The sequence below is a fragment of the Xiphophorus hellerii genome, chromosome 24, assembly GCF_003331165.1.
Source record: "Xiphophorus hellerii strain 12219 chromosome 24, Xiphophorus_hellerii-4.1, whole genome shotgun sequence".
Taxonomy (NCBI): Eukaryota; Metazoa; Chordata; class Actinopteri; order Cyprinodontiformes; family Poeciliidae; genus Xiphophorus; species Xiphophorus hellerii.
In genome coordinates, this window is record NC_045695.1 from 17,611,783 (window position 1) to 17,628,605 (window position 16,823).

A 16,823-nucleotide genomic window follows, 5' to 3' on the forward strand; every position below is an offset into this window, starting at 1 on the left:
GAATATGCACCATTTTAGTTTTCTCTAAAATCTTAAGCTGTATATCTTCAATACGTAGGTGAAAAAATCAAAGATCAGATTTCTGGAACAATCTGAGCTGCAACCAGAACCAAGTGGGTTTTTAAAACTTCAAAAAAAAAAAAATCTTCACAAAACAAGATGGCAAGAAAAAACAGAACTTGAATTTTAGGTAGCATCTTGAGCTAACATATTATTTATCAATGCTCACACATTAAACTGCTTTGATGAAAATCCTTAACTTTACTGTGACTCAACTCCGTTAGCCACAAAACCATTTTGATCCCAAGCAGAACGTCCAGAACCTTCAGGACTCATTGATGTTTCCCCAACAGAGACGGATCAGGTAGCTTGGTAGCTAACGCTACGAGGCTCAGAGCTACATAAACATGCAGCCATCCTGTTCATTAAATACAGGTCATTTTTATTTCAGGTTTTTATCTTAGACAAGTTTGAATTCAGAAGTGATGCCTCATAACTGCACTGCCATGAACCGTCATGTCAATGTAGAACTTTTATCATCATGAACAGAATGTGTTCGTTTCTGACTGAAATCCATTTCATGTCTCAATCCGTCAACGTGTTGCATTATGGGCCTGAAGATTAAACAAACGTTTTCCTAACATGATTATTTTCTGCCTCCAGTTTTTGAAAACTGTAAGAACCAAGTTCTCTCCATCCTGTGGCCATCCAGCTGAGGTTCTGCTGTCAGGATTTCCCCGTCAGCCGGTCCAGCAGCCTGACCGGATCCAGGAAGTTAAGGTTAGAGACACTAAGCCATGATCACTGCACTGTGTTTCTTTGCTAATGTCTGTTAGAAGTACTGCAGCGGCCGGGTCAGATAGGAACCTGGATCCGTCTCTGTTGTTCTGGACCGGGCTCAGAGCTCCAGAACATAATACCCTTTCTTTAAACCAGTGAGATTGCACAAAACACAAGTTCATTTTCATTTTCATTCCATTTAAACATTTGATGTTTAGTCACAAAAAGTTTCTCTTTTCATCTTGTCAAATGAAGTGACAGTATTAGGGTTATTTTGCCAGTCGGTGGTGGAAACCATGTTGATCCCAACGTTGGCCAGTCAGTGTGATGCTAACGTCTCCCAGTAGCAGCAACCAGTCAGACCCCTGATACACCCAGCCTGGAACCAGGCATCTTTCTGGAGGGTGGAAAAGATGGCCGCTGCTAGTCTGTTGTCATAAAATAGGAAGAGATGTTTGTGTTCTGTTGGGATCCAATCTGGGATCACAGGAATCTGATTAAAACAAAACCCGCAAAGAGGAATTTATTTATCAGGGTGCCATCTCCTGGCCATACAGAGAATTACTCCAATGACTTATTTTACTGTCTTGTACATTTTAAACCAAGTGCCTCACATGAAAGCTTGGAGTTTACAGTGTGGACTCTGCAGCTTGATGCTGAATCCTGCAGGTGGTTGTTTCTCAGGGCCAGAGCTTCACAGTTTCCCTCCAAGACGTTACAAACGCTTAAACTGAGCATTACAAACCCAAAGGAGCATGTTAAAGCAGTTCTTCATAATGATTCTGATTTTTTGGAAGCTTTGATCACTGGCAGAAGCCTAACAAGGTCCTCCTCTGAAACAGATTATTTCTTTAAGTTGAACACATCCAGATCATTTCCTGACGGTAGAATGAAACTAGAGTTGCAGATCTGTAGAGCTGCAGATAAGAAATATGCAGAGAGACTTTTTGATTTGACCTCTTCTACTATAGAGCAGTCATTGAAGTTGTTTAGGTAGTGAAACAGGTTGATGTTCCTTCCTACAGGCAGGTCATCCTTTAGCCTTTCTATGTACTGAATGGCCTGATCATTGGTTTTTGGGCTATAGGTTCCCTTTATCCAGTCCTCCAACAGTCAGACCAGGAAAAACACTGATTTGTTCTTAGTGAAGGAACAAGTCAAGCAGTCAGTTAGGAGTTTAAAAGGCCTTCTCCACACGGACAAGATGGACCCCAGAGGCAACATGGATCGTCACCTTTGGCAGCTTGTGATGCTTCTCCAGAGCTTGTGTCTCATCCACCTCTCCCTTTCTCCTTTAGGTCCTGGGAGGAAACGCTTCCAACCCTCCACATCCTGATCAAGAGGAGAATCCACGGAGAATCACTTCCAGTTTCCTGGGCATGCTGGTTCCACCTTGCGGTGTTAACGGACAGCGTGTTTTTGAAACCAGGGGCCCGGTACGTATCAGCCTTCCCAGGTTTCCGCCTTTAGGAACAGCACTATGGGAAAGGTGACTCTGGGGCTCAGGAGTCTTAAATGCAGCCCAGTCTTCTAGAGGAATAGCCTCACACACACACACACACGCTACATCACACATGTTGATTGGACTGGAAAAACCTTTTCTCCCAGTGAACATCCTCTGGTCTGCTTGGGGACTAGCGTGATTCAACTAGACCAAACAGCCGTCCTTAGCTCTAACCTTTCCTTTATTTCAACAAACCATCAGGATTTCTCCTAAAACTACTTCATAGAAATGAGTCCAAATAAATTTTGAACAGACCTACGACTTAAAATGATAGGAAACAACTTGATTTTCCCACATGATCAGACCTTGTGACCTACAGGATTAGCCTAGTTAAAGTAACAGTACCTGGACATAACTTGCTGCCATGAAATAAACTCTAGCTGATCTTTAGATTTTCTTCCTCTTGTGGTTGCTGATTGTAACTACAATAAAGCAGAATAAATGAGTTATTTACTCAAACTAAAACCTGCTTCTTGCTCAACATGAAGTCACATTTTTAAAACCCAGAGCTGGAGGAAAGTTTCTTATTTTAAACAGTTTGCTTTCTCCTTAAACTAAACTAACTAATGATTCAGACTTGGTTTATCAAACCAGCTAGCTTGAGCTACAAACGGAGTATGATTCTTTGCCCCCTGCTGGCCAGTTGTGGTAACTGCTATCAACATAAAGCTGAATAAACGACATTTATGCACATTTCCTGTTGGCTCAATCAAAAATAAAACTTCTTAACAAAAAGTTACACGTTTAAGCCAACAGAATTATAAGAAATTAGCAGAAAAATTGAAGCTCTGATTTTACAAAGTTTGTTTCTTCCAATCTTTAAGTGGATTTACTGGTTTTAGCTGCTGTGCTACAACTATAGCCATTTTAGAAAATCTACATAAACTGGATTGAAAGCAGCAACACTTCAGGGACATAAGGACTTGACAGTATATGGAGCCCCCTAGGGGACATGGGGAAATTTTTTCCTTTTGCGTTCCCTCGCAATATGTTGGATAAATTGTATTTTTAGTAATTATCAAATATTCGTTGTATCATGTAGTCTTGAAGTTACATTTAAATAATGTTTAATTATATGCTTTTCTCTTTTTCTACTATTTTAAGTAATGTTTTTGTGTGTTAAATAACTTTGATTCCTCCCTGTGACTTCCTTGAGATGCCATCAGCAAAGACTGGGAGATAGCGGAGTTGTTTATTATTATTAACTGTTTGGTGCAAAACACTGATTGAAAATCGATTTATTTTTTCCTGCATGTTTATGTCTGTTAAGGCTAAGATGGAACTGAAAGCAGCTCTTTAAACCATTCAGACTAGAACAACAGAGACACAATCAAAACTGTCAGATGATTTATTACCCGCGATAATAACTCAGAAATATAGTTTGGATGTATTTTTATTTCTTTCCTACTTACGGAAAGTTTCTGTTTATATTACAGGTTTTTATGGTGCCTTTCTATCCTACAGAAAGATATAAAACTTCAGATATTTCACAAAAAGATTCTAACATTCATGGAAAAACCTCACATAAAGTTTTATTAAAGCATAAAGTACGGCGCCCACCGTAAGAAAGGCTTACAGTATTAAATTATGCTTATTATTATTATGCTAATTATTAAATTATGCTGCATAACTGACCAGCACAGTTTTGCGAGGGAACGCAAAAGAAAAAAAATTCCCCATGTTCCCTAGAGGCCCCGTAACAGTAAACTAGTTAGCTGGAATTAAATGTACTACTAAACTAAACATGACCAGTTTGATAGAAATAGGAAATTTTCAGCACTCAGTTTTATATTAATTCTAGTTCTGCGTCAACACTTCATGGACTTTAACATTACTTTAAACTCTAATATGGTTCTTTTGACTTTGATTCAAACACCATAAGATTTCTTAATTTACTTTTGCAACAACTAGAAAGTCTTTTATTCCACCAACAAGCTGAGCTCTGCAGCCACAAGAGGACATAAAATATCCATGTTGGAAGATTAATCTCCTGTTTGAACTTTACACTGATATTGTGGCAATAAATGAGTTGCTGAACATTAAAGTTGATATTCTAATATTGAAACATTTATCCTTCTAATTATGAGAATGGAGTCATATTGGTGCCAGACATTTACAGAGACATGAAATGTGCAGAAAAGAGCAAAATCTGTGAAATAAATATCTTTAATTGTTTTCATGGTCATCATAATTCTGAACAGAGCTGAAAGCAGAAACCATCCAATGGTTCTGCTGCGTCTCTGACCCAACCATGCAGGAAATGTCCCATAAAAAACAAACTAAATAAAAAATATATATTAAAAATTATGTGTACCACTGATATACAGATCTGATATAAACAGGCGAATTGGTCACAAACCAATCAGAATTAGAAACATGGCTTCCTTTACAAGACACAACCAACAGGGAAACAAGAGGAACATTTTCATTTTACACATCTGTACATTTTATCATTATTTTAATGTTTGTACCTCTGCAGGTCAGAACACACACACACACACACACACACACACACACACACACACACACCAGGTGCGACAGCAGTGGCTAAAGAGAGAGAACTGTATCTGCAGCTGACAAATACTGAAGAGTTGAACCACTGCTGAGCGACGCCCCCTGGAGGTGAAAATGACACATTACATTCAGCAGAGGTGAACTGGACCTTCAGCGCGCGCGCGCACACACACACACACACACACACAGAAAAACAGTGTTTAAAATGTGCAAAGAAAAGATTTGTGAAGCTGCTTCAGCGAAGGCTGCTGAGGAAATGGGAGAAAGCATCAGTGGATCCCACAGCGCCTCCTGGTGGTGGAGCATCCACCTGCAAGACTTCCTGTTGGGACCAGAACCAAAACCAGAACCAAAGGGATCAGAGCAGTCGCATGGACTGATCCACTTCCTGCTGCTGCTGCCACCTGGTGGCTCCAGGCGAGCTGCGGCGGTTCTGCAGCGTAAACACAACCTGCACCTTTAGGAAGCCCCGCCCCCAGCTCAGCGTCTGATTGGCTGCTCAGAAACCTTCAGAGCATGTGGTCAATTTAAAAGCATCCCAACTCTGATTCTTTTAATTTGGTGGGAACAGGAAGCTGACTCTTCAAGAGGCGGTAAGTGGCTGCAGAACGGATCAGAACCAGCCGGTTCTGGTCGGACGCAGTGAGCCCGGTTGAGACCCTGTTGGGTTCCGGCTGCAGAAAAGGCATAAACTGATGGCACTGGGTCAGTTGGGGTTGGGTTATGGAGTGAAGGCAGTTCATCCAGGAGGCCAGAACCTCTGGACCAGGTGGTACCGTGCTGGACCGGGTCGCATTGGGTCACACCGGGTCGTTGGGCGCCATTACAACCACAGAAGGCACACGGCGCCGACTGAAGAGGAAGTTTCCGGGAGTGTTTCGGTGAGTCATCGCTCTGGGTTCTGGAGTGGATTACATTCTGGGTCGGGTCGGGTCCAGAACCCCTCTGACAGGTTAAGGTGCTGAAGCCAAACGTCGGGTCCTTCTGCTCCGGAGAGGAGGCGGGGCCAGAGGCAGCTCCGCCCCTCAGCTAAGGCCTTATTGGCTGCTCTGCGGGTGGGCGGGGCTTCAATGCAGGAAGAAGTGCCGCAGCAGCTCGTCCGCAGACGGACGGTGCTTGGTTTCCACAAAGATCCGCCGCAGGAACTCCCTGCAGTGGTCCGACACGTGTGGCGGTAGCACCGGGTTGGTGGGCTGCGTGGCGATCTTAAAGATGGCCGCCATGGCCTCGAACTCGGCCCAGGGCGGCCGCTGGGTCAGCATCTCCACCACGGTGCATCCCACGCTCCTGAGACAGAGAGAGGAGGCTCAACACCAGTGCGCCAACAACCTGCCAGAACGGGCCGTCAGGGACCAGAACCAGTGGCCGGTGCTGCGTCTCACCAGATGTCGGCCTTCCGGCCGTAGCCCTCGCCACTGATGACCTCCGGACTCATCCAGTACGGCGTTCCTGTCACCGACTTGATGCCCGTCCCCGACAGGCAGATGGTCTGCAGCCGCCGGCTGGCGCCGAAGTCGCCCAGCTTCACGTTGCCCACCGAGTCCCGCAGGATGTTGGCGCCTGGGGAACAACGCATGCTTCGTCATCGTCTCTGCAGACAGGAAGCCGCGTTGCAGACAGGAAGCGGCGGCTCACCTTTGATGTCCCTGTGGACGATCATGTTGCTGTGCAGGTAGGACACGCCTTCCAGGATCTGCCGCGTGTAGCGCCGTGTCACGTTCTCTGTCAGCGCGCCGTACGCCTTCAGTTGGTCCTTGATGGAGCCCTGCGGCCCGACAGGAGGAGATCAGAGGACTGGACCGGAACCAGGACTCCGCTAGAACCAGAACCGACACTCACCCCCGGCATGTGCTCCATAAAGATGGAGAGCGTGCGCTCCAGGCCGTCCCGCAGGCAGCCGTAGTACTGGACGATGCGCTCGTGGCAGAGGTTCTTCAGCAGCTGGATCTCACACTCCAGGGCGCTCACCTCCTTACTGGTCTCTGGGCTCTCCGGGTCGAACTGGACCTGCTTGACGGCCAGTTCCCGACCCGTATCCGCATCGTAGCACAGGTAGACCCGGCCGAAGGCGCCCTGGCCCAGCAGCTTCCCCAGCCGCCAGTTGGTGGGCGCGCGCGGCGCTGTGGAGGACCAGACCGAGCCGGTGAGGAACAGTAGAAGAAGAGCGTACTCTGGTGAGGAGCGGGACTCACAGCGACTCGGCGGACTGATGTCCATGACGGACAGCGTGGTGCCGGCCTCGACGTCGCTGCCGCGCCGCCTCCTGTTGGGGGCCGGTCCGGGGGCGGAGCCGGTGGGCGGAGCCTCTTCTAGGTCTGGGGTGAAAACGCTGCTGCCGCTGCTGGTGCTGGGCGACGGCTCGGTGGGGCTGAAGCTGACCGGAGAGCGGAAGCTGTGGACCTGCGTCCGCCGAGCGCGAGGGAACGTCTTCCTGCCTGCAGAGGAAGCAGAACCTTCAACGGCTGGACGACACGGCCAGAGTTCTGGACCCATCGGACCCGGTCGGCCAGAGTTCTGGACCCATTGGACCTGGTTGGCCAGAGTTCTGGACCCCTGCAACCCGGCTCACCATCGCTGTAGTCCTGCAGGCCGAAGGGAACGCCGTACCGCCGCGGGTACGTCCCGCCTTTCCCCGTCTTCTCAAATACAGGGAGGTCGTACTCTGCAGAAACACAGGGGGTCAAAGGTCAGGAGCCTCATCAGACGGACCATGAGGCCTGGTAGCAAACATTCACATTATTTACAGACATTTTGTTTTTTAAAAGATTACAGGATTTGCTGACCCCTAATAAAAATGTAGTGAAACGATTGTTACTATATTTTGGTGCGAAAACATTTAAAACAAATGAATTTATCAATAATTAGCAGCAGGATGGAGCTTTTATCAAATAGTTTTTTACATATTGAAATTGACTTAGTTTCATGATATTCTGTTAAAATCCAGCTCCTCTGCCTTCTCCCAGTGGTAACTAACAACCAATCACAGCCAGGGGGCGGGTCTTAGCGTTGTCAGTCACCATATGTATGGCGCTGCTCAGCTCTCCCTCTGTTACGCTTCTGATAGCAGATCCTGTCGTGAATGCTAAGGCTAGTTGGCGTCTAACTTGTAAAGTTGTTTCTCCACCGTTAGCATGTTTAGCATCGAGTACATGAGGATGATTGACACCACTTATCTGTTTATTTTAGTCAACATTGTTTTCATTGTATTTATTGATATTACCTATTATTTTTCAGATTCGTCTCATTTTTAATATTTTAGATGAAGCGTCACTTTCCCACTCTAAGCTTCAGCCGCCTGGCTGTAATGTGCTGCTACTGCCACCAGGTGGCAGCAATTTGCCAGCTGAGCCTGGGGTTGTTTGGTTGCTTAACGGCTGAAATGATTTGAACTTCCTGAGTTTTTCTTGGGCTGCATCATAAACTGATGGTTTCTGCTGGAAAATACTGAGAATATTTTCACACTGCTGAGGTCAAAGTGCGGCACTGAGGCCAGGAGTGGGAAACGACTAGCAGACCTTAAACCAGGGGTGGGCAGTCCTGGTCCTGGAGGGCCGCTGTCCTGCAACTCTTGTCTCCCTGGTCCAACACACCTGAATGCAACAGCTGAATCTCCTCCTCAGTCCAGTCGGGTTCTGCAGAGTCCTGCTAACGACCTCATTATTTGACTCAGGTGTGTTGAAGTAGAGATGCAGGAGATCGGCCCTCCAGGCCTGCATTAAACTGAACCCGATGCGTCTAAAGGAGGCAGCTCCATTCACCTGGAAAGTCCTGGTGGTTGTCGGGGTAACTCTGCGCTCGAGGCATCCTGGACTTGGAATAATCGCTGGCAGAACAAAGAGAAACAACCCGATTCATCCTGAACTTTCAAGCTTGAACTCATCGCTATAGCAACCAGGTGCTGACCTGTCCAGTGGGCTGTCCAACGACGGACAGCTTCCAGACGCAGAGTTCTCCGGACTGCTCATCGACAACGGGTCCAACATCTGGAGGACAGAAACACATCCAGAGAAAAGCATTAGGTTAACCGTAACCCAGGGAAACCGAGAGCGTCCTCCTGCCTTCAGCCCAAACTGGTTCTACAAGGTGACCTGATGACCCAAACTGGCCCTACAATCTGAAGGAGCCTCTGTAGTTGTGGTAGTAAAGGACCACCTGATCTGGGAGACATGAAGCCCAGTTTGGGTCATTCAGAGTGTTGGCACCTGGTCCATGCTCTCTGGGATGAACTCCCCCTCGCTGTTGATGCTGGTGAAGGAGCCGTTCCTCGCCACCTGCTGGAGCGCGTCGGGAATGTACCCCGGAGGAGGAGAGCTGCGGTCTGTTGAATGGGAGCCTGCAGAGGACAAAAAGTCACGTCCAACGGAGACCTGGAGCTGAGGGGACGCAGGAAGCCGGGACGTTACTCACCGGCCCGGAAGCCCGTGTTGTCCAGCTCCTCGCGGGACGGCAGGAGGTCCATGTTGGACGAAGCGCTCTGGAGGAAGAAAAACACCTGAAGCTGCTTTCTACAGTCCGTCACCGAATCAGTGTTTTGTAATCAAATATTTGATATTGCAGTGTAGATTCAGCGAGTCTTGCAGGTTTGTAGTGTTTCTGCATTAAATGGGAGCCTGCAGTCTTTCCCAGGAGAAATCCAGACGCATCAGTGACTCATTTAGTTTGAGCAACGGTACACAGCCGCACAGAAACAGTGAACATCTAGAACATTGGGACCGATTGGACCTCCAGGCCGACTGACGGAGGGTCTACCTGCAGCACCAGCAGGATCTTCAGGCTCTTCATGTGAACGCTGCGGTCCAGCAGCTCCACCGCCTTGTCCAGGTCGTCCTGCGTCGTCAGCGGGATCACCAGCTGCAGCAGCGACAAGCACAGCTCAGCGACCGCAGCAAACCGGCCGCCGCTACCGCTCGGCTCTGACCGTACCTCGTTGTTGGTGTAGTGGAGGTCCAAGGTCTGACCAAAGGCCACCCTGGCTTTAGCCTGCAGGTCCTCCAGCTTCAGCGGCCGAGGGAACTGCAGGATCCTGCGGAGAGGGACAGAGGTCAGAGGTCAGGAAGGTCAGGACCATGCAACAGGACATGAACGCTCACCTCTTCTCTCCTTTGAACTCGAACTTGACCCTCACGTCGTTCTGTGGAAACAAAGCAGAGGTCGTGAGGCTCCGGCCCTCCGCTGCCTCCCGCTCCCACTGACCACGCTACCTGGTTCTTGGGCGACGAGGCTTTGGGTTTCCCCAACTCCGACAGGAAGGCCGCAGGACGGCTGGAGCGGTGCAGCTCGGCCAAGTCCTGCATGATGGAGTTCAGGGCCTCCTGCTCATCTGGGAGGTCAAACGGGGTCATGAGCACAGCAGAACCGACCGGGCGGACGCCGCCGCTCGTGTCCGACCGGCAGACTTACCCATCATGGTGCGGCGACTGACCCGGCAGGTTCGGACGGAGGACTCTCCCATCAAAGGGACTCCCTTCTCCTGCAGCAGCAGATCACAAACCGGAGCAGTGAACTGCTTTTCAGGATGGAGACCAGAGAAAAATCTACAAGACACATAATTCAGTTTTCCCCAAATATTCTGGTTCTGAACATGTGGACCCAGAATGTTCTGGACGCTGCCTTGTCTAGGCTTAATAAAAACCCAGTGGACCAGAACCAGCAGCTGGTCTGACAACCCAGATCATCCCCGACTCTGGACTGTAACATGGCTCCTCACTCCGACCTTCATTTAGACTCCCACCCCTCCCCGACCTGTTGCTGGTTCACATCCGGCCCTGGAGGCCGTGCTCATGTCTGAACCTCTAAACTCCCCTCAAGGCTGCAGTTATTCTGCTTTTCCACAGTTCTTCCTTCCACTAAGCTTTCCATAAATATGCTTGAATACGACACTCAAAGCTGATTCAGCGTTAATCTTCTATGTTTGGGTGTCAGCGGTTTCTGAGCGGTTGGGGTCACCAACCATGACCTTTACATGGAGTTTCAGTATCAGCACAGGAAGTAGTTTGATGCAACAGTCCTGCAGCTCTAGTAACACAAACACTGAAGATTATTCTAAATATCCATCAGTCTTTATTCCAGACTTGGTAAACCTGGTGGACACATGATGTGACCGAAACTCGTCGCTGAAATTCTCCTGCAGCTGGACTCGGATGATCGGCACGACTCCAGCATGTAGAAAAGAAACATTTAGTTATTTAGTTACATAACTTGTATAGACTAGCAGCCATAACAGACGTCAATCAATGCTGCTCATCTCTTCTGTCACGTCCCAAATATCTCACCTGATTTCAGAGGTTTAGGACGGAATCAGTCAGAACTTATCAGATTCTTCTCTGCCTTACTCCTAACAATCATAAAGTTGATCTTTTTGGCATTATAGGCTAGTCAAAGCCCATAAAACCCCCACCAAATGGTCAGCGTTCATCAGGTGACTGATGATGCAGGCGATGATTCGCCCAAAGGAGACGACATGCTTCCTTCCTTCCTGACTGTCCCAAACATTGAAGCATCAGTTTTACCTCAGGTCACATTCAGTGACAGAAACCAATATTAATAAACAATTAGATATCTGTGTTCTCCTCTGTTATGAAACTGAAACCCCATGATTCACCCGACCAAAACCCTAACCCTAACCCTTCACCCGACCAAAACCCTAACCCTTTCATCTGAAACAAGGCAAACAAAGTTGTCGGAAGTGACTGTAATAAACGGAATCAGATCAGGATAAGCCCAAATATGGAGCTGATTAATTATCAGCCGTTATATAAAGCATGGAGAGCAGCTTTCTGTGGTTATCAGGAGATAATTATTGCCCAGCTTTAATTGAACTACAGCCCCGGAAGCTAACAGCAACAACTGTTGCTAGCAGGTTTTACTTTGCGACTGCATCATTATGGAGGTAAATAAGAAGCTAACAGCGTTTAGAAATGCAGGCCCAGCACAGACTGTCAGATGAAATGATGAACTGTAACCCTCTCATATAGAGGGTGAAGTTGTTAACAGGCAGCGGGACACAGTGAGCTGTCAGGCCAGGGAAGTTATCAGGCTAAGCTGATGCTAAACTTTGGGACTAGCCGTAGAGCTAACCAGGCTAATCAACGCTGCAACACTACCGAGACAGAAAAAAATCAAGACTCAAAGCAAGTTCCGCCGGAAGTCCCCTCTCACCTGCGGGCTGATTTAATCCCGACTCACTTCCTCATCCACAGGGCCGGTGACAGGAGCCCCGGGCCCTGCGGACAGCAGCTGGAGGAAGCAGAAGTTTGGCTCCCAACTTCACTCGAGTCCTGCTGGGCCACGACGACGAGGCCCGGTAAACTGGCGGTTTATCCCTGCGGAGGTGGGGATGACTGAGCAGGAATATGTCCGACACACTGTCCCCGTGTGTTTGAGACAGGAAGCAGACAGAAATTAATCCACAGCTGTCATTTTGTCGCGCTGCAGACCCCGGTTGATGGTAGCTTCGCTGGCTGTTGAGCCACAGATGAGTCAAGTTTGCGTTTAGCGAGCAGAACTAACCGGAAGTCTGCTGCTTTACTTGAAAAACATAAAAGCACGACGTCTGGCTTTCAAAGCATTTTCATAGTTTTGTTTTATTTTGAAGACAACCCACCGGAAGTGGCTGTTTTTAGTTTAGTTCCATTGATTGATTTTAACCCCTCACCTCATTGGATGAGTCCAACAAAAACACGAGTCAGAAGTGATGTCAGAGCACGACAGAAAGACAAATCTAATAGTTCTGATCTGGACGACTGTTAGTTCCGTTTTTATTTTATTAAGCAAGGAGGTTTTCAAATGTTTTGTTTTTAAACAATTTTAAAAATAACTCAAATGTAAAGTTATATTTGTTTCCTTTTTCGACTTCAAAGTTTTAAATTTAAAGCAAAAATAAATGTTTTATTTTTAAAAAATCTGCTTATGCTGTTCTGGGCCCCAAATCATCAGGGGCCTCCCATAAATGCTTTAATACAGATCAGAGATGTAATATACAAATGCTTATTTGTGCAAAATTAAAATCTTATTGATTTTGATTTGATGGATTAAGAATAGATAAATGACTAGATTCATTGTTAACATAGTTAAGATCAGCTACAACCAGCTTGATATTTTAGGTTGTGGTCTGTTCATAAATATATCTCAGCACATAAATGATCAAAGTTGTTTTTAGCAGAGCCAATTCAACTTGGACCTGTTTCCCAGATTCAATCGATCTTCAATGCTGTTCGGTTTTGTGATGGGAAAGGCACAAACCCAGTTAGATCATACCATTCTCTGCATAAAAACACATGTAACTTTTTATATGACAAGAGTTTGATTCAGTTTACTTACAAATGTAAATAAACATGCACATTTTCTAAATGTAAATGTTGACATTTGTAAAATATGTAAAATATGTTTAAAACCTATATCAGTGGTCCCCAAACTACGGCCCGCGGGCCAGATGCGGCCCGCCTCCACATTTGGTCCGGCCCCCTGAACAATACCAGAGTATTTTCATATATGTGCATTTTTATTTGATAAGTTGGACTTTTGCAATAAAATGTTCCTTAGTAATGAACTTTATTTATTATTAACTATTAGTTAGTAGCTATTTTATATATGCATATAATTGACCCTAACCCTTTTTTTTATGTGGAGAAAGAACCCAGTGTTATTTGGTTATTATTTATTTCATAAATAGTGTTATTTCCTGACTTTTGTTCTCTGAAGAATCCAGAAAAGGTTATTTGATTGTGCTTTCTGAAAAACAATACATTTTTATGTTTAGCACTCTTACAATCGTCACACTTTTTCTGTTACAAACTGACCCCGGCCCCCCATCAGAGAAGGGACAAGTTATGTGGCCCTCACAGGAGAAAGTTTGGGGACCCCTGACCTATATGTTCCACATATAGGTTATTCTGAAAAAAATTTCAGAGAAACATTTTTTAAAGCAGTTAAACTCCTTACAAGACGTAAAAATATTACATTAAATCATTACTCTAAAGCTTATTTATTGAAGAAGGTTTGGACAAAAAAACAAAAATAAAACAAAACGAAACAGGTTTTACTTTGACGGAATTTCAGCTTTTCCGGTTGCAGGACCCCGTTTTTATTTTGAAAACATTCCCTGCGTCATTTCCGGCTGCTGCAGAATTCTCACAACATACCCGTTTGGGAACTAGCGCTACATCAACTGTCGGGACGTTTACCGGGACAGAGAAGAGACGAACATGTCAGACACGGTGAGATGGGATCGGTTGGGGTCACGTCGGCTTTCTTCCGCGCAGCCACCGGAAACGCGTGTTTTAATGCCTGTGTTTGTTCATAGGACCTGGTTATCTAACGGGCTAACGGCTAGCTGATGTAGCTTCAGGCCCAAACTCAACACTTTTAGCTTCTGTTTCGATTCAGTTAGAAAAACCATTCTGCTAGGAAACAAAGACGGCCCAAATGCCCGAGGCGTGCAGAGTGAGAGGTTCGGCGGTGAACCCATCAGAGGAAACGGCCAGGCCTCGCTGACATTTCTGTGTTTGGTTTATTTTCAGGAGACAAAACCTTCCAGTCAAGATGGGGGCGACAAGAAGGATGGAGAGTACATCAAACTAAAAGTCATCGGCCAGGTCAGGCCGCTGGTTATTTGATGCTCATTTATATCAATTAATAGGAGCAAATTAATGTTGGATCATTTGCTAATCCCTCCTGCTTCATCCAGATTACAAGAATAACAAAGTTATCATGCAAGCTGCTAGTTTAGGTTTAAGATTTAAAATATGTGAAAAGATCGGACCAAAACCACAATAAGTGCTTATTTTCTTACATTTCTCACATAATCTTTGATTTAATTGGGATCAATTTTAGTTAAATAATTTGTAATTATTAAGATTAACTCTATTATTTTCACCACACTAAGAAACTCGGAGCATTCTGCCCTTTAGAAACTCATCCTTAGAATTCACCTGGGAAGTTATTTGACTCTTTTTGTTCTTGTTGTGGACTCTGGATTTTCCTGGAGTTAAGGCATCACATCCTGGAGTATTAATCTGGATGAAACCAGAAGGATTAATCATGAAACTAGATTATTGTGGGTTACAACACAGAGCTGATCTGATCCGTTAGCGACCGCGGATCGACTCGGAGGAAAGACTCGTTTGAATCCAGTCTGTTTATCCTGATATCTTGATTTATTAATCAGTGAATATTTGCCCATGTTGGTTCTGAGATTCGGCCGACCCGTTTTACCGATGAGCGGCTGAAGCTTCACTCTGAAACACTGAAATGCTCTGAAAAGCAGGTCAGATTTTTACAAACAGTTTAGTTACTTTATTAATTTAATTCCTTCATTTGAAATCCTCCCACCTCGTTTCTCACAGCACAGCTATGTTCTTATTAATTATCCTTCTAACTTGTAATGTTTGAAAATCACTCAAATGAAAAAATAGTGACTTTTTTCCCCCTAAATCGTCCAATGATGAAGCTCTGCTATTGGCGCCGATTGGATCAGTTTCTGCAGAACTGCTTCAGGCTGGATTAGCAGCTCAGAACCTAAATCAGAACCTAAACCTAAGTGCTGCCACACTTTCAGTCCAAACCGGATCTGGACCAGTCAGATTCAGCAGGACAATAATTTGGTAAAACACTCGTTCCTGCTGCAGCCGCGTTTCTTCTTCTGTGGTTAAAGCCGTCGCTGCCGTCAGCCTCCGAAGCTTCAGCAGGTTCTGTCTCTGAAAAAGCTGCGCCGTTTCTCCGCACAGGACAGCAGCGAAATCCACTTCAAGGTCAAAATGACGACACATCTAAAGAAGCTGAAAGAGTCCTACAGCCAGAGACAGGTATGACCTCTGACCCCTCCTGAGCTGTGACCCCTCCTGACCTCTGACCCCTCATGTTTTCCCGTCTGCAGGGCGTCCCAGCCAGCACGTTACGGTTTCTGTTCGAGGGCCAGAGAATCGCAGACAACCAGACTCCCAAAGAGGTAACCAGTCTCTGTGGAATGACCTGGAATGACCTGGTCCAGGTCTCTCTGTGCTTTGCATATGGTTCGGGTCATTCCAGGTTTATCCAGGTCCTTCCAGGTTTTTCCAGACTCGACATTAACCCTGTCTCTGTCTGTCCGCTGCAGCTGGGGATGGAAGACGAAGACGTCATCGAGGTTTATCAAGAACAGACTGGCGGACTTTGGACCGATTAAATTTCCACTTTTCTTCTTTTTGCTGATTTTCTATTTTATTTTGTATGGATGTAATTTTGGTTCCGTTTCAAACCATCTGGATCCGATCGGGCTTCCAGCGCTGGACGTTAGATTTGTCTGCTGATGGTTTCAGGTTCTGGTTTTAATCCATGTTTAATTGCTTAACAACATTTCATTGTTAAACGATGAAAATGTTTTTCTGGCCCTGAAGCAGTCGAACGTTTCTGCTTCTGAAAGGTTTAAAGCCTTTCAGAAACGACCGAGAAATATTCAAACTGAATCGAATTAGATGAAAACCACCAAATTTAGATTTTATCCTTTTTTTCTGATTTGGATTTTATTGAAGTAAGAATCAGCTGATCTGTTTTCGGGGAGGACAGAAGCTGAAGCGGGTGCAGTTCGCTAAGTGGCCACTAGGGAGAGCTGGTGGTTTTCAAGCGATCAGCAGCAACTCGGCCCGTCTCTGACAGAGAGGTCTCACTCTGACCGGTTTCTGCGGGTCGAGCTTTCAGTGAAATTACTGATTTAAACTCGGATCATGTTTTCATCTTTAGCGTTAGCGCGCCGGAATGCTACATGTCTTCAGTTCCAGCTTCTGGAATCAGATTTTCTATTTAAGCTTGTCGTTTTAAACTCTGATGATGGAAATGCTTCCTCTGAATGAGGATGAAGAGGCTGGCTGTGTAATCTGGGAGACCCTCTCTCTCCACTGCCACTCGCTTCTCCCAGGTGGGGTTGGAAACGGTTCCGCCCCCCTCCAGGCTCGTCCTCATCATCCTCATCATCAACCACGATGCAGATGGTTTGAAATTCTGGAAATGAACTGTTTCTCTTTTTTTCAATAAAATATTTAAGAAAAAACAA

At 46.0% G+C, this 16,823-nt stretch overlaps 2 protein-coding genes across 3 annotated transcripts; one reads left to right on the forward strand and one right to left on the reverse strand.

Annotated features, from left to right (window-relative positions):
* Nucleotides 1-4,432: 4,432 nt before the first annotated feature.
* On the reverse strand, nucleotides 4,433-12,300 carry map3k2 (mitogen-activated protein kinase kinase kinase 2). 2 transcript variants are annotated; one of them, XM_032556463.1, is made up of 16 exons: nucleotides 11,957-12,299; nucleotides 10,199-10,268; nucleotides 10,000-10,118; nucleotides 9,889-9,929; nucleotides 9,722-9,821; nucleotides 9,548-9,649; nucleotides 9,206-9,272; nucleotides 9,001-9,131; nucleotides 8,702-8,781; nucleotides 8,557-8,621; nucleotides 7,368-7,460; nucleotides 6,991-7,233; nucleotides 6,638-6,918; nucleotides 6,434-6,563; nucleotides 6,181-6,358; nucleotides 4,433-6,085 (listed from the first exon to the last, which is right to left on the reverse strand). In XM_032556463.1, exons 2-16 carry the CDS (start codon nucleotides 10,248-10,250, stop codon nucleotides 5,866-5,868), a joined length of 1,902 nt encoding a protein of 633 aa, XP_032412354.1. In that variant the 5' UTR covers nucleotides 10,251-10,268; nucleotides 11,957-12,299; the 3' UTR covers nucleotides 4,433-5,865. The 2 variants fall into 2 exon arrangements, with proteins under 2 accessions (XP_032412354.1, XP_032412356.1); XM_032556465.1 differs by having other exon boundaries at nucleotides 5,866-6,085; nucleotides 10,199-10,332; nucleotides 11,957-12,300.
* A 1,577-nt stretch (nucleotides 12,301-13,877) lies between these two features.
* On the forward strand, nucleotides 13,878-16,823 carry sumo1 (small ubiquitin like modifier 1). The gene is made up of 5 exons (XM_032556466.1): nucleotides 13,878-14,013; nucleotides 14,317-14,391; nucleotides 15,523-15,600; nucleotides 15,672-15,743; nucleotides 15,891-16,823. Exons 1-5 carry the CDS (start codon nucleotides 14,002-14,004, stop codon nucleotides 15,957-15,959), a joined length of 306 nt encoding a protein of 101 aa, XP_032412357.1. The 5' UTR covers nucleotides 13,878-14,001; the 3' UTR covers nucleotides 15,960-16,823.